This window comes from Prionailurus bengalensis, chromosome D1, assembly GCF_016509475.1.
Source record: "Prionailurus bengalensis isolate Pbe53 chromosome D1, Fcat_Pben_1.1_paternal_pri, whole genome shotgun sequence".
Lineage (NCBI taxonomy): Eukaryota > Metazoa > Chordata > Mammalia > Carnivora > Felidae > Prionailurus > Prionailurus bengalensis.
Window position 1 is genome coordinate 106588455 of NC_057346.1, and position 17363 is coordinate 106605817.

At 43.8% G+C, this 17363-nt stretch overlaps 1 protein-coding gene across 1 annotated transcript; it reads left to right on the top strand.

Moving 5' to 3' along the window:
• Positions 1-11654: 11654 nt before the first annotated feature.
• LOC122483877 (inner centromere protein-like) lies at positions 11655-15013 on the top strand. The gene is made up of 2 exons (XM_043581392.1): positions 11655-11810; positions 13573-15013. The coding sequence occupies exons 1-2, from the start codon at positions 11684-11686 to the stop codon at positions 13785-13787; spliced, it is 342 nt and encodes a 113-aa protein (XP_043437327.1). The 5' UTR covers positions 11655-11683; the 3' UTR covers positions 13788-15013.
• Positions 15014-17363: the final 2350 nt, after the last annotated feature.

Below are 17363 nucleotides of genomic sequence, written 5' to 3' on the forward strand. Positions count from 1 at the left end.
AGTGAGCTAAGCAGCACCATCTAGTGGAGAACAGAGTCATTACAGTAAGCCCTGCCCAACAAGGTTAACCTCGCTCATTACGAACACAAGTCTGTCTGCTGCTTAGTTTATGGGCTCTAAAGTGCTTCATAGTTTGACTTCAGGGGAAAACAAAGTCATTTCAATTGTATTTCTGTAGGCTCACCAGTTCATCTATTAAATTTTCTTTTGTTCTTTATTTCTTTTTTCTCTTTTGCTTCTCTTTTTGTTTTCTTCAATACAAAAAGAGAAACAAATTATTTTTAATTTCAATTTTTATTAAAAATATTTTTCTTTAATTTTTTCCTACTGTATTTTTTACTCCTGTGTAAATTTTTTCAAATTGTATATTACATCCATCAGTTCATTTTAGTCTACTTAAGTGTTTTCATTTTTTCATATTTTCAAACGATTTCCTTTTTTCCCTCTTTCTTTCCCCCTTTTTATCTAATCTCTCAACACCTCTCAACACCCAGACCAAAACACACCTAGGATCTAGCATCATTTATTTGATTTGTGTGTGTGTGTGTGTGTGTGTGTGTGTGTGTGTATTGTTTCTAATTTTTTTAATTTTAATTTTTTTACCTCAATAATTCCTTTTATGCCTTCAAAATGATGAAATGAAGCAGTTCACCCTCAAAGAAAGAGCAGGAAGAAATGACAGCCAGGGACTTAACCAGCACAGATACAAGCAAAAGATGTCTGAACTGGAAGTTAGGATCATGATAATAAGAATACTAGCTGGAGTCGAAAACAGATTAGAATCCCCTTCTGCAGAGATAAAAGAAGCAAAAGCCAGTTACGATGAAATAAACAATGCTATAACTGAGCTGCAATCTCGAATGGATGTTATGGCGGCAAGGACAGATGAGGCAGCGCAGAGAATCAGCGATATAGAGGACAAACTTATGGAGAAAAATGAAGCAGAAACAAAGAGGGAGACAAAGCAAAAGAGCACAAATTTAAGAGTTAGAGAAATCGGTGGCTCATTAAGAAGGAACAATATCAGAATTACAGCTGTCCCAGAAGATGAAGAGAGAGAAAGAGGGGTAGAAGGGTTATGTGAGCAAATCATAGCGGAAAACTCTCCTAACTTGAGGAAAGACACAGACATCAACATCCAGCAAGCACACAGGACTCCCATTAGAGTCCACAAAAACTGACCGTCAACAACGCATATCATAGTCAAATTCACAAAATACTCAGGCAAGGAAAGAATCATGAAAGCAGCACGGGAAACAAAATCCTTAACCTATAAGGGAAGACAGATCAGGTTTGCATCATATCTATCCACAGAAACGTGGTAGGCCGGAAAAGAGTGGCAGGATATATTCAATGTGCTGAATCAGAAGAATATGCAGCCAAGAAATCTTTATCCAGCAAGGCTGTCATTCAAAATAGAAGGAGAGATTAAAAGCTTCCTAGACAAACAAAAATTAAAGGAGCTTGTGACCAGTAAACCAGCCCTGCAAGAAATTTTAAGGATTTTAAGGGGGACTCTCTGAGGGAAGAAATTATGACAAGAAGAAAGAAAGAAAGAAAGAACTAGAGAACACCACCAGAGACTCCAATTCTACAAGCAACATAATGGCAATAAATTCATATCTTTCAGTACTCGCTCTAAATGTCAATGGACTAAATGCTCCAATCAAAAGACACAGGGTAACAGAATGGATAAGAAAACAAGATCCATCTATATGCTGTGTACAACAGACCCACTTTAGACCTAAAGACACCTTCCGATTGAAAGTAAGGGGAGGGAGAACCATCTATCATGCTAATGGTCAACAAAAGAAAGCTGAAGTAGCCATACTTATATCACACAATCTAGACGTTAAAATAAAGACGGTGTCAAGAGATGAACAAGGGCTTATATCATAATTAAGGGGTCTATTCACCAAGAAGACCTAACAATTGTAAACATTTATGCTCCGAGGGTGGCAGCACCCAAATATAGACATCCATTAATCACAAACATAAAGAAACTCATTGATAATAAGAGCATCATACTAGGGGACTTCAACACCCCACTTACAGCAATGGACAGATCATCTAAACAGAAAATCAACATGGAAACCATGGATTTGAATGACACACTAGACCTCAGGGACTTAACAGATATATTCAGAACATTTCATCCTAAAGCAGCGGAATATGCATTCTTCCCCAGTGCACATGGAATGTTCTCCAGAATAGACCACATACTGGGACACAAATCAGCCCTCAACGAGCACAAAAACAACGAGATCATACCATGCCTATTTTCAGACCACAATAGTATGAAACTCGAAACCAACCACAAGAAAAATGTAGAAAGGTAACAAACTTGGAGACTCAAGAACATCCTACTTAAGAATGAATGGGCCAACCAAGAAGTTAAAGAGGAAGTTACAAAGTACGTGGAAGCCAATGGAAATGATAACACCACATCCCAAAACCTCTGGGATGCAGCAAAGGTGGTCATAAGAGGAAAGTATATAGCAATCCAGGCCTTCCTAAAGGAGGAAGAAAGGTCTCAGATATACAACCTAACCTTACACATTAATGAGCTGGAAAAAGAACAGCAAGTTAAGCACAAAACCAGCAGAAGACAGGAAATAATAAAGATTAGCACAGAAATTAATGCTATCGAAACCAAAACAAACAGACAAACAAACAAAAAACACCACACAATGGAACAGATCAATGAAACCAAAGTAAGGAAAGAGCCCAAATGTCCATCGATGGATGAATGGATAAAGATGTGGTATATAGATACAATAGACTATTCCTCGGCAGTCAAAAAGCATGAAATCTTGCCATTTGCAGCTATGTGGATGGAACTAGAGGACATTATGCTGCAAAATTAGTCCGAGAAAGACAAATATCATATGACTTCACTCCTATGAGGACGTTAAGACACAGAACAAATGAACACAAGGGAAGGGAAGCAAAATTAATATAAAAACAGGGTGAGGGACAAATCCTAGGAGACTCTTAAATACGGAGAACAAACAGAGGGTTACTGGAGGGGGTGTGGGAGGGGGAATGGGCTAAATGGGTAAGGAGCATTAAGGAACCTACTCCTGAAATCATTGTTGCACTATATGCTAACTAATTTGGATGTAAATTAAAAAATAAAATTAAAATTAAAAAATAAAATAAAATAAAAATAAACAAATAACTCAGACCTATAAAAAAGAGGAAGAAATCAGCATAAATATTTCCAAAGATGACATAAAATACTTTCTTTTTCAGGCAGTTCCATTCTTACACCAGGAGACATGAGACATGTCACAAACTATCATGGAAGTATTAAAATAAGAAGATGAGATATTTCATAAGTAGCTGTATATGTGCTCAATGTATAAAAATACAACAGTTTCTGTGCTGTATGAGATAGCCAGTGAGAATCATACACGGCAAAAGGTATCCCATTTGCCAAAGGAACAAAATCATAAAACACCTAAGAACAAAACACAAGTAACATACACACCATGTCTTTGGACGTTAATTATAAAAGTGCCAATCTTTCCAAAATGGATATGTAAATGTAATATACTTTAGATCTGGGTCCCACTGGAGCTTTAGCAAGGAACTAGATCATATTATTTCAAAATCCATATGCAAGAATACGTGTCTGACAATGGCCAGAAGATTAGGATGAACACTGAGTGGGGCTTGCTGCATAAGATACTGAAACTTACTGAACAAACAACAATTTACCTTGATCCACATTAGTGTTGGCACAGAAATAGACAAGCATATGTAGAACATAAAAGAAAGCTCAAAAATGGATCCACATGGGGCGCCTGGGTGGCTCAGTCGGTTAAGCGTCTGACTTGGGCTCAGGTCAGGATCTCACGGTTTGTGGCTTTGAGCCCCGTGTTGGGCTCTGGGATGACAGCTCAGAGCCTGGAGCCTGCTTCGGATTCTGTGTTTCCCTTTTTTTCTGGCCCTCTCTTGCTCACTCTCTGTCTCTCAAAAAAATGAGTAAGTGTCAAAAAACATTTTCATGGATCTTCATATTCCCAACATCATTTAGTGAATACGCTCTCTCTTTTTCCAAGGATTTGAATGTCACCATTACCTCTGATCTAGAAAATTGGGGGACACTCTCTATAACTCTTTGGTTCTCTATCTTTCAGTAGCCTCACTGAGTGCAGCTTCATTAGCGGTTTTTTATACTAGGTAAGGCTGCTTCTGCTTCATTCATTCTTCTTTTTGCAAAATGTCATGGCATTTTTCACTTCTTTACTTTTCTTGGTGAACTTGGTGTCATTTGGCCAAGTACAAAAACAAATTTAGATAGGGTGTCAACACACTGAATTTATAGTTTGATCAGTATACCAAAAACAGGACCCATGTGTATAGGGAACTGAATATATAACATAAACAACCGTCTTTAATAGTTAAAAAAAAAACATCTTTAGGGGGCACCCAGGTGGCTCAGTCTGTTAAGCGTCTGACTTAACCTCAGATCATGATCTCATGGTCCGTGAGTTCAAGCCCTGCATCAGGCTCTGTGCTGACAGCTCAGAGCCTGGGAGCCTACTTCGGATCCTCTGTCTCCCTCTCTCTCTGTCCCTCCCCCGCTCCTGCTCTGTCTCTCAAAAATGGATAAATGGTAACAAAAGAATTTTAAAAACTATCTTTAGGACAGACTTTGCTAATAACCACCTGGAAGAAAGGACACGTGACTTCTACCTCTTAAGATATAAAAAATTGACACGGGCTTTCAGATTAAAATAGAAGACATTAGGAGCTTTAGTTAAATTGTTAGGGTGGAAGCCTTATGCCTTCTGGATAAGGAGTGAATCAAAGGCGAAGAAATGAACACTCTCGAGGATCTTGTCATTATTGGTCCATAAGTTGGTAAACAGAACAGGTGTGTGGTCTCCTGGAATACTGCTCCCTAGATTAATTAAAGACAATATATGTTTACACAAGAACTAAGAGAGCTGTCTGGCCAGACTCTGGGGACTTGTTCCACAAGGAATGCTCACACACCTCACACTCTCTCCCTCACCTCCTTCACATCTGGCTGAAAGGTTATCTCCTCAGTGAGTCCTTTCCTGTCCGCCCGAATTAAAATAATGATTCCTACCTCTACTTTCATTTTTCTCCATGGCACCTACTGCTTCCTAACATACCATCTATTTTACCTCCTGGTTTGGCTTATTGTTTCTCTCCCTTCAATAAAGTATAAGATTCATGAGAGCACACCTTTCTGCCTGTTGTCTTTACTGATGTCTCCTCAGTGCCGAGAACAGTATTTGACATGAAATTGAGGGGAACGAAAAAATTTTCCTCTACCCTTCCAGGTCTTCTGGCTGGGCTAATAATTAAACTTACCTAAGACGGATTAATAGGAGGGAAAAAACCAGAGAGTCTTCTTACATATGCATAATAAAGAAAGCCCAATAATAAAACTGAGACCTAAAGAAGTGACCCAGGTAAAAGGTTTGTGGTTTGGTTTTGGTTTTTTTTTTTGTTTTGTTTTGTTTTTTTGTGTTTTTTTGGTCTAAATATAATTTACTGCAAGGTAGCTAACATACATTATACACTATGTACTCTTGGTTTCAGGAGTAGATTCCCATGATTCATCGCTTACATACAACAATGCTTATTCCAACAAGTGCCCTCCTCAATGACCATCACCCATTTCCCGTCCACCCTGTTCCCCCTACCACCCTCAGTTTGTTCTCTGTATTTTTTTAAGTTTTTAAAACTTATTTATTTACTATTTTTAAAGTTTTATTTAATTTATTTTTAAAATTTACATCTAAGTTAGTTATCACATAGTGCAACAATGATTTAAGGAGTAGATTCCCTAATGCCCCTTACCCATTTGCCCACCTCCCCTCCCACAACCCCTCCTGTAACCCTCTTTTGTTCTCCATATTTATGAGCCTCTTAGGTTTTATCCCCCTCCCTGGTTTTATATTATTTTTGCTTCCCTTTGCTTATGCTCATCTGTTTTGTATCTTAAAGTTCTCATATGAGTGAAGCCATATGATATTTGTCTTTCTCTGACTGACTAATTTAGCGTAGCACAATACCCTCTAGTTCCATCCACGTAGTTGCAAATGGCAAGATTTCACCCTTTTTGAATGCCGAGGAATACTCCATTGTTTCTATATACCACATCTTCTTTATCCATTCATCCATCGATGGACATTTGGGCTCTTTGCATACTTTCGCTATTGTGGATAGTGCTGCTATAAACATTGGGGTGCATGTGTCCCTTTGAAACAGCACACCTATATCCCTTGGATAAATACCTAGTCGTGCAATTGCTAGGTCATAGGTAGTTCTGTTTTTAATTTTTTGAGAAACCTCCATACTGTTTTCCAGAGTGACTGCACCAGTTTGCATTCCCACCAGCACTGCAAAAGAGATCTTCTTTCTCCACATCCTCGCCAACATCCGTTGTGGCCTGAGTTCTTAATGTTAGCCATTCTCACATGGCTGACATGCTATCTCATTGTGGTTTTGATTTGTATTTCCCTGATGATGAGTGATGGTGAGCATTTTTTCTTGTGTCGGTTGGCCATCTGGATGTCTTCTTTGGAGAAGAGTCTATTCATATCTTTGGCCCATTTCTTCACTGGATTATTGGTGTTTTGGGTGCAGAGTTTGATAGGTTCATTGTAGGTTTTGGATACTAACCCTTTATCTGATAGGTGGTTTGCAAATATCTTCTCCCATTCTGTCGGTTGCCTTTTAGTTTTGCTGAGTGTTTCCTTTGCTGTGCAGAAGCTTTTTATCTTGATGAAGTCCCAATAGTTCATTTTTGCTTTTGTTTCCCTTGACTCCAGAGACGTGTGGAGTAAAAAGTTGCTACGGCCAAGGTCAGAGAGGTTGCTGCCTGCTTTCTCCTCGAGGATTTTGACGGCTTCCTGTCTTACATTGAGGTCTTCCATCCCTTTTGAGTTTCTTTTTGCGTATGGTGGAAGAAAGTGTTCCAGGTTCATTGTTCTGCATGTTGCTATCCAGGTGTCCCAGCACCATTTGCTGAAGAGACTGTCTTTATTCCACTGGATATTCTTCCCTGCTTTGTCAAAGATTAGTTGGCCATACGTTTGTGGGTCCCTTTATGGGTTCTCTGTTCTGTTCCATTGATCTGCGTGTCTGTTCTTGGGCCAGTACCGTACTGTCTTGCTGATCACAGCTTTGTAATACAGCTTGAAGTCCATGTTCTCTGTATTTAAGAGTCTCTTATGGTTTGCCTCCCTCTCTGTTTGAAACTATTTCCCCCTTCCCTCCCCCCATGTTCTTCTGTTAAGTTTCTCAAATTCCACATTTGAGTGAAAACATATGATATCTGTCTTTCTCTGATGGACTTATTTCACTTAGCATAATGCCTTCCAGTTCCATTCATGGCATTGCAAATGGTAGGATTTCATTCTTTCTCATTGCCAGGTATTATTCTGTCGTATATAGAAACCACATCTTCTTTATCCATTCAGCAGTTGATGGATATTTATTTAGGCTCTTTCCATCATTTGGCTATTGTTGAAAACGTTGTTATAAACATTGGGGCACATGTGACCCTATGGATCAACACTCCTGTATCCTTTGGATAAATTCCTGGCAGTGCTATTGCAGGGTTGTAAGGCAATTCTATTTTGGGACCTCCACCATGTTTTCCAGAGTGCCTACACCAGTTTGCATTCCCACCAACATTGTAAGAAGGCTCCCATTTCTCTACTGCCTCGCTAGCATGTGTCGTTTCCCGCGTTGTTAATTTTGGCCACTCTGATCGGTGTGAGGTGGTATCTCGGTGTGGTTTTGATTTGTATCTCCCTGATGATGAGTGATGTGGAACATCTTTTCATACGTCTGTTGGCCAGCTGGATGTCTTCTTTGGAAAAGTGTTTATTTATGTCTGCTGCACATTTCTTCACTGGATTATTTGGTTTTTGCTGTTGACTTTGGTAAGTTGTTTCTATATTTTGGATACTAACCCTTTTATCAGATATGTCATTTGCAAATATCTTCTCCCATTCCTTCGGGTGCCTTTTAGTTTCGTTGATTGTTTCCTTCCCTGTGCAGAAGGTTTTATTTTTGATGATGTCCCAATAATTCATTTTTCCTTTTATTTCCCTTGCCTAGGCAGGAAGTTTTATACATTTTAGACAAAAAGACCACAAAACTGTGCGGAATTGATAGGAGAAAGAAAACTTAATTTTGAGACCTATAATTACTAGGAAATTCCAAACAGAATTTGGGCTGCAGTAATAAATCAGTAGAAGTAACAAGGATAGTCTTCTTGGCTCTCAATTTTCTATCTCTGGCAGTAAAGATGTCTCTTGACTTCCCAATACAGGGAAAACAACTTACTTGGGGAGATTTATTTCCTGCTTCAGGGCAACAGAGGACAGCCTGAGTGTCCTTCTTGAACCAATTGTCTCTCAGTTAAATTTATTTCAGATAATCAATACGCCAAAGTGGCAAATTTGGGTGCAACCTACCCTTGGGCCCTACAAAATGCATGTTCAGTACAAAAGTTATGAAGATGACTGTAAGAACGTGGTCAGTGGGAGGACCCAGTGGAGGGACAATCAATGAGAGAAAAGGTTTCCCCAGGCAAGTCCCAATCAGAGACTTGATGATGAGGAAGTGGCACTGGAATTGAAGAAAAGATAATTCCAGACTACGGTACAAAACACAAGAACCATTAGCAAAGATATGGGAGCCCCAGCACGGTCTGACTTGCATTGCATCATGTGTTTACTCTCTGGGCTACTGGAGATTATTGCAAGATGTGGGGGTGGGGGGATGGAAACCAGAAACACTGGGGGTTGGAAGCCTGTAAATGATTCTCTTCAATGGGGCAACAAAGCCTTCCCTGTGAGGGGACCTAACAATCCCACTGAGCCAGAAGTGCAAAGCAATATCACTCCAAGAACTTGTATCCCACTGGGGATGGAGACCCTAAGTGGCTTCTGATACAGGAAGGAATTCTGGAATTTCACTTAAAAGCCAACATGGGTGGAGAAGCGATAGATGTGCGGGGTGTTAAAGGGATGAAACAGATGTGTTTGAGTCCTATTCATCAGTTTGTACATGAGTGAGCATACTCAGGGGAACACAGACAGACAAGTGTTTTCCTCAGGTTTAAGGTTAGGGGCACAGAGGAGTAGGGTGCATGTGGATGCTCAGTTTTTGTGGAATCAGTGAGATTCCTGGAGAGGACCAGAAGAAGTCTCCCTTCCAGTGGTAATGACCCAGGTTCCACATCCTTGTTCTGTATAACTCTGCAACCACCTTGATCATCTGGGCACCTCCTCTTGGTCCTTCAAGTCCCAATCCATTACCTGACCCCATGTTTAGGAATCTGGGTTTGACCTTCCTGACAGCATTTGTACAGTCACACTCTCTTGCTTCCAAGTCCCTCTCCTTGCTGAATCCTGGTGTTTCCTAGAGAATGTGCCCATGGAGAATGAGGCAGACACAATTTTTGTATTAAAGCGCTCAAGAAATGAAGCAATGGGAGGTTAAATGGTGAAAGTTATGATTGCCTCCGCAGTGTTTCACCTAAGCCTCAGGATCCATGGAAGATGCCCCAAGTCTGTGCTTGGAAAAACTGAATGGACCAAAGAAACCACCTAAATCATCGCCACATTTGAACCTCAGCAAAGCATTGAGTAAACAGTGTCTCCCAGTCCAAATGTGTTTGCTCAGCTGAGTCTGAAATCATTTTCTTAAAGGCCTTGCCACCCCTCTCTTCCAAACAAGTGGCTTAGTGTTGGTTTAAATCTCATTTATGTTACAAAAGTGGGTCTAATTTGAACAAGTGCCTCTCTTTTTCTCCTAACCATCCAACTCTGCGTATCTTGAGTGGAGAATGCTTAATATTTTCATTGCTTTTTGTTGTTGTTGGACCACATAAGCACAGATGATGTGCTCCATCATGGAAAATTAATAGAATCCACTTGCAGAATCGGTTTTGCTGGTAGAAAGAGGGGAGTTGCGTTCCATAACTGGGGATGGTTCCTCTCTCTCATTGACTACTCATTGTTCTTAGATTCAACAAAAACTACAACTCTGATCCCTGCTTCTCCTTTCCAGGAAACCTGACAAAAATTGGAATGGAATAAGAAATCCCCCAAGATAATTTGAGCTCACTTCCAGAGAGGATTCATGCTTGTGGGTTCAAGGAACCCAGGCATTGGGGTGGAAGGAACTGATTCAGACACCGGCAAATAGCTACAGCCAATCTGGGTTTCACCTGGTTGTGGTTTTGCCCCCTTCCCCAAAAGTCCATGGTGTTCAGTTCCAAGCATGCAGTGAGAAGAGGTCTTTCTGTTTTGACCCTGTGCGAAGTTGTTGAAGGTTGGCTGTTACTCTAGCATACATACTTTCTTGATCTTCCTGTCATACCCGCCAAGAAGCCTCCCTGAATATCACCTGGTAAGGGAGTCATTTTTCATGATCCCATAATTTGTAAAGCACAGTCTTTGTTGGGCCTCTGTGGGTAAGGTAGACCCTGCTTCTACAACCACTGCAAGAGGTGACGTCCAAAGCTGAGAAAATGTGACGTTTGCTCTCTTCCCACCTTCAAAGTCCCAGCAGTGCCTTCCACTGGAGAACCTAACAAGGCAGCACTGGCAAGAGAGTCTGGGATATGTAACTCACAGGCCTTCAGTTCTAGCGACAGAGAGATGAGTAGACAAAGCAACTCTAGAGCTAAGAAAATATAGAGCCTATCTGGCACACCGTGATGTAATCTACAGAGACTTGGTTTTAGTTTTCAGCCTGCTGGAGACCACTAGCCTGACCTATAGGAAAGTGACCTATAGCTGGTATGTTTGTTGCCTACAACATGAAACATGACTTATTAGCATAATAAATACATTAACTGATCAACACAGAAGCTTTATTGGTCAATATCTGTGTACTGGCTAATGCTGGCATAAGAAAACTTCCTTGAGGTCTTATGTCCTACACCCAGAGTGGCAGATCTACAGTGAGAGATTGGGGAAGATGCTCAAGCTATGTGTACATAAATATTAGAGTATAATGGAGATTAAAGAGGATCAATACTGGGGTGCAGCCCAGTGAGCATCTGACTCCTGACTGCAGTTCAAGTCTCTGTAGGCATGTTACTTGTAATCTGCTAGTGTGTAATTTGCCACTGGGCTTGTGTGTGATTTTGCCAGAGTCCAAGATTGGGGTACAATATAAGGTTGTAATTTGGTGTTCAAGACTTTGCAAATCTGCTGGAAATGTTGTCTCATGAGTTAACACTCTTTGTCTTCATCTTATTTTGAACAGAATTGCCACAAAGAAGGTGCATAGGGAGCAAAGGGAATAACTCATCCACAACAGGTGGAGCCAGGTAAATGTGTATCTGTTCTTCTTGGGTACATAGCAACACATCATTCCTATGAGTTCGTGCCTATTTTCAAATACAAAGTTAACACTTATATCGCTGAAGCAAAATGGAATGACCAACTCTCTGCCTCCCCAAGAAGGAAAGAAGGGAGGGAGGGAGGGAGGAAGGGAGGGAGGGAGGGAGGGTCAAGCCAGTTAAGCGTCCGACTTCAGCTCAGGTCACATTCTCACGGTTTGTGAGTTCATGCCGAGTCGGGCTCTGTGCTGACACCTCAGGAGTGTGGGGAGGGGAGCTGACAGCCATGTTTATCTCCTCCAGTCTCCAGCTTGTACCTCCTATCAGATGACTCCACAGGGGCACAGGCCGCCCCCCAAGATCAACCTGGATAACTACGGGATGGATCTGAATAGCGATGATTCCACCGATGACGAGGCCCATCCCCGGAAGCCCATCCCCACCTGGGCCAGAGGTAAGCAGGGCCCGGAATTCCCCGGGAGACCTGGCTCCTCACTTGCAACATCTGGGACCCTGGAGGTGGTGGGTAGGCAGCTGTGGGTATCAGGAGGCTGTTGTCGTCATGGGTTGGCAGCTTGTATTGGGCTTGTATTAGGCCTTGGGATGCACCCAGGGAAGGGTGGGCCCTCTGTGGCCAGTGGGTTGAACTGGGGACCAGAACTACGGTGTTGGGTGCCTCTGTTCTCAACAAAAGTGTTAAATTGTGGCTGGCTGCCGACAGGCATGGGGCTGGGTGTTCCAGCTCAGACTCTATGCCGCCCCTTGGAGCCTCACCCAGTGGGCCAGATGAGAGCTGGACCCAAGTAAGCAGCTTGGAGTAGGAATACCACCAAGAGTGGTCACCGGTTTTAGGCAGTGCACCGAGAGCTGGAGCTGGGGGTTCCGGCAGCTGGGGAGGGCAGGAAAGCCCTGAGGCAGGGCCACTTGAGCAGGATTTGACCCCAGTTTACAAGCCCCAGCATTTAAACGGGAGCGTGGGTGTGTGTGAGCAGGCCACCACAGACCTGGGTGCAAGGGAGCGGGGCCAGTACGTATACGGTGGGCACTTCATAGAGTTTACAGAGCTGGGGGTCAGGGCTTGGTGCCTACTCACTCCCCAGAGACAAGGGCCCAGAGGCCCATTGGGGGGCAGCACTCTGCAGAAGACAGCTTACACTGGTGTTACCTCAGTTGAACTCCACGCTAGGCAGAATCTTAGTCCCCTTAACTATTGACATCAGGGCATTTGGGAGGTAGCAGCAGGGAGGCGTCAGCATGGCCGGAGCCACCTAGTGGTGATTGACCGTCACCAGCTTCCGTAAACTCCCTGAGTTCTCATCTGTGAAATGGGGGTGTTACTAGGACCCAGCTGAGAAGGGTTATTTCGGATGAAGAGAGTTTAGGATGAAGAGAGTTGGTGCTCGTTCCTAAGGCCTGGTGCACAGCAGTGCTGGGCACCTTTTCCGCCTCCTGACCCCCCAGAGTCCTCCTGAGGCCTTGTTTCCAGGGCTGGGTGCCTCAGCCCATGGGTCCACTCAGCCTGCACCGTGTGCCGTGGGACCTGGGAGCCGGTGAGAGAAGTAGCCAACCCCAGCAGTCAAGGATGGCAGCGTATGAAGTTTCAGAGCTGAATGGGTCTCCAGACCCAGCTCCCCCAGTCACGAGCTACGTGCCTTTGGGCAAGTCCCCCCCGCCCCGCCCCGCCTTCTGAAATGGGGAGAATAAAGGAGCTGCCTCCCTCGTGGTTGTGGCTTTGTGGTTGCCTGGCCTAGGTGAGCACTTGAGGACCTGTGTTCAGCCTAAGCTGCTGGAACATGGCAGTGGGAACAGGCAATAAGGGCATTTTCACGAGGGCGCCTGGGTGGCTCCGCTGGTTAAGCGCCCAACTTGGGCTCAGGTCATAATCTCACGGTTCCTGAGTTTCAGCCCCGTATCAGGCTTGCTGCTGTCTGCACCGAGCCTGCTTTGGATCCTCTATCCTGTCTCTCTCTGCCCTTCCCCTGCACACGTGCTATCTCTCTCTCTCTCTCTCTCTCTCTCTCTCTCTCTCTCTCTCTCAAAAATAGACAAACATCCAAAAAAAAAAAAAAAAAGCTTTTCAGGGAAAAGGGGAGAGGAAGAGGGCTCTGAGAGAGTAGCTGATGTGGCTGCGGTGGGGAAGGGGACAAGGGGTCAGGGGATGGGGAGGCTCCTGAGGAGCTCCAAGGCAGTGACTTGACCCTCCGTGTCCCCTGCAGGCACTCAGCTAAGCCAGGCCATCATCCACCAGTACCACCACCCCCCAAACCTGCTCGAGCTCTTTGGAACCATCCTCCTGCTGGACTTGGAGGACATCTTCAAGAAGAGCAAGCCTCGCTACCACAAGCGCACCAGCTCTGCCGTCTGGAACGCGCCGCCCCTGCTGGGCCCCAGGGTCCCCAGCAGCCTGGCCTATGGCCTGAAGAAGTACTGAGGCCCCCAGGCGTTCCCAGCAGTCTCCACCCCTGCGTGTGTCTGTGTGTCCGCCTCTCTGTTGGTCTGGGGCCATCCTGCCTGGTGTCCGTCTCCAGGGGTTTGGCTGTGTGTATATAAATGTCCTCTGTGCACCGGGGGTGGCAGGTGGCGCAGGCCTGTTTGGAAGCTGCACTTGGCGGGTGGTTGGGGAGAACCAGCCCAGACCCAACTGGCCTGCAGACAGCGCTCTGTAAATAGACTGTTAGAATTCAGCTGAATTTTAGCCTCTAGTGTTTGAGAGCTAGATTAATAAAGTCTGTTCCTTTAAGCCTGCTGTGGGTATTGTAGAGGTGGGGGCCTTGGCAGGATGCCCCTGGCCCCTGGCCCCGCAGCCGTGTGTCTCAGGCCACCGATGGGCCGGGGACCAAGGCGCTGTTCCTCTTCCTGGAGTATGCTTCCGGCTGACGCAGTGGGTGATTCTGATGCCGTCTTTGGGCCACGCTGAGAAACACTTGAGTTACTCGCGCGATGGGGCAAGCAAAGATACTCTTGACTTTCGGGGGAGCTCCCTGTTTGTAAAAGGGAGCTTGCCCAATGGGAAAGACGTGGGGTCGAGGTCAGGAGGACTGGGCTCTTGACACAGCTCTGCCACCTAAGACAGTCCCTCGGCCCTGCAGGCTCCACGCTTGCCGCATGGACGGTCAAAGGACCTGAGAACGCGTGCACGCTGCTGAAGCAGGAGCTCTGATTACAAAGATGTCTCCTGAAACCACCTTGGGACCAGCGCTTGCAAGCAGTTGGAATGTTTCTCCAACAAAACCATGTAGCTGCTTATTAAATGCTTAATGTCCGTGGAAGCTGGCCCAGGGCCCGTCCCATAGCTGCCTGCTGTGCTCTCAGTGTGTGGTGGCTAGTTGCTTATCATCCGCTCCAGCCCCCAGAAGGAAAGTTGGCGAACCGTGGCCTCAGGGGCCAAATCAAACCTCAGTGTGTTTTTATAAAGCTTTATTGGAACCTTCCCAATTGCAGCAAATGCCTCGTCTCTGGCTGCTCTGCCGAAGGCAGAGTAAGTAGTTGCAAGCAAAGCCTGATGGCGCACATAGCTGAAAAGATTTACTAGGACCCCCTACAGAAAGTTTGCTGACCCCAGCTTTAGGACAAAATAAAGGCTAAGTTCAAGAGTGTCTGAAAATGAGGAACTGGTGAACACAGACAATAGACTGAAGTTCAGAGGAATCTACCCATTAAAAAAAAAACAAAACCATCTGGAGTTCTGGGTGCCTCTGTCAGTTAAGTCTGACATCGGCTCAGGTCATGATCTCACGGTTTGGGAGTTCAAGCCCCGCAGGGGCTTTTCACTGATTAGGATTCTCTGTCATTCCCTCTCTCTCTGCCCCTCCCCCACAATCTCAAAATAAAAACGAAACCTTTGACAGTTCATTCAAATATGGTGCACGATCCCAATTTGTTCTGTATGCCCTGGAAGCTGTTGTGGTGAGTTCATTGGTGAGTGTGTCTCTACCTGAAACCACATTGTCAAAATATTACTTTTTCTGAGCATTTTTGTATTTGAGAGAAAGTTGTTCAGTCAAAAGGTAGTTATAGTTGCCGCGACCTTCACCAGCACTTGGTGTTGGCAGTATTTTCTTATTTTAGCCATTCTGATATGTAGTGAAAACTCATCATGGTTTTAAAGGGTTTTGGTTTTTTGTTTTTTGAGAGAGACACAGTGGGGGGTGGGCAGAGGGAGGGAGAGAGAGAATCCCAAGCATGCCCCACACTCCATGCTGAGCCTGACAAGGGAGGGGGGGTGGGGTCGGAAGGCTTGGGCCTACCTGAGCCAAACATCAGGAGTCCCTCACTCAATGGACTGAGCCACCCCAGGCGCCCCTCGTCGTTGTTTTAATTTACATTCTGCTGATGGCTGATGATGGTGAACATTTTTCCACGTGCTTATTTGCCATCTGCATATCTCGGTTGAAGTGTCTGTTCAAGACTTTTGTTCATTTGTCAATTGGGTTGTTTTCTTACCGTTGAGTTTATCATCTTTATGTATTACGGGTACAAATCTGCTGTCAGTATGTGCTTGGCAGTATTTTCTTTCTTGGTCCGCACCTTTTCTTTTCATTCACTTATGGTGTTTTTCATAGAGCAAAAAAAAATTTAATTCTGGTGGAGTCCCAATTTATCATTCTTTTTTTTTTTTTATGGATTGTACTCTTTGGTGTCACATCTAAGAAATCTTTGTCTAGCCCTGGTTCTCAAAGCTTTTCTTTTATATTTTCTTTGAAATGTTTTATAGTTTTATAAATACTACATTTACATTTATGATCTACTTGAGTTAATTTTTTTAAAGTGTGAGATTCCTGTTTTTCGTTTATTTGGTTTGGGGGGCATATGGGTATATATCCAATTGGTCCAGGACCATTTGTTGAAAAAACTGTTTTGCAGTGGGTTTCCTTGGCAACTTTGTCCATCAGTCAGCCATATTTGTATGGGTCTACATCTGGACTTTGTTCTTTTGTTGTTGTTATCTTTGAGAGAGAGTGGGTGAGTGGGGGAGGGCAGAGGGAGTGGGAGAGAGAGTCTTAAGCAGGGGCTCTGTCTCACGACCATGAGATCGTGACCTGAGCTAAAGTCAAGAGTCAGAAACTTAACAGACTGAGCCATTCCGGCGCCCCTATGTCTGGACTTTGTGTTCTCTTCCATTGATCTGTGAGTCTCTCCTTTTACCAATACCACATCATCAAGGTTAACGTAGTTTGTATCCATCTGAAAAATCTGTTAGTGTGATTCCTCCAACCTTAGTCTTCCTTTTCAAATTTATTCTGACTTTCTATCAATTTTGCCTCTCCATATAAATTTCAGAATCAGCTTATTTATACAAAAACCTTGCTGGGATTTTGACTGGGATTGCTTAAAATCTCTAGATAAGTTTGGGGAGAATTCACATATGACAGCGAGTCTTCTAAACTGAAAATGGGACTTGTATTTCCATTTATTTACATCTGTGGCTTCTTCACTCAGCATTTCACAGTGTCAGCATACAGATCCTTTACAGGTTTTGTTGGATTTATACCTAAGCATTTATTTTTGTGGAGCTATCGTAAATGCTATTGTTTTTCTAATTTTGGTTTCCAGTAGCTCATTGCTGGTATGTAGAAATACAATTGATTTTTGTGCGTTGACCTTGTATCTTGTGCAGCAACTAAAGCAGTATGTAGAGGGAAATTTAGAGACTAAAATGCCTGTGTTTGATAAAAGGTGTTAAATCAATGGCTTCAGCTTCCACTTTAAGAAACTAGAGGGGCGCCTGGGTGGCTCAGTCGGTTGAGCATCCACCTTTGGCTCAGGTCATGATCTGGCGGCTCTAGGGTTCGAGCCCTACGTTGGCCTCAGTGCTGATGGCTCAGCCCGGAGCCTGCTTCGGATTCTGTGCCTCCCTCTCTCGCTCTGCTCCTCCCCCGCTCTTGCTCTTTCTCTCTCAAAGTAAACAAAGAAACAAAGAAACAAACATTAAAAACTATAAAAAGAAGAGCAAATAAATGCATAAGTAGAAGAAGGGAAATGACAAAGGTAGAGCAAAAATCGATGA

Coding starts and splice junctions, on each gene's coding strand:
- LOC122483877 (XM_043581392.1), top strand. CDS start 11,684: ATGACTCCACAGGGGCACAGGCCGCCCCCCAAGATCAACCTGGATAAC. Junction 11,811..13,572: donor CATCCCCACCTGGGCCAGAG/GTAAGCAGGGCC, acceptor TGTCCCCTGCAG/GCACTCAGCTAAGCCAGGCC.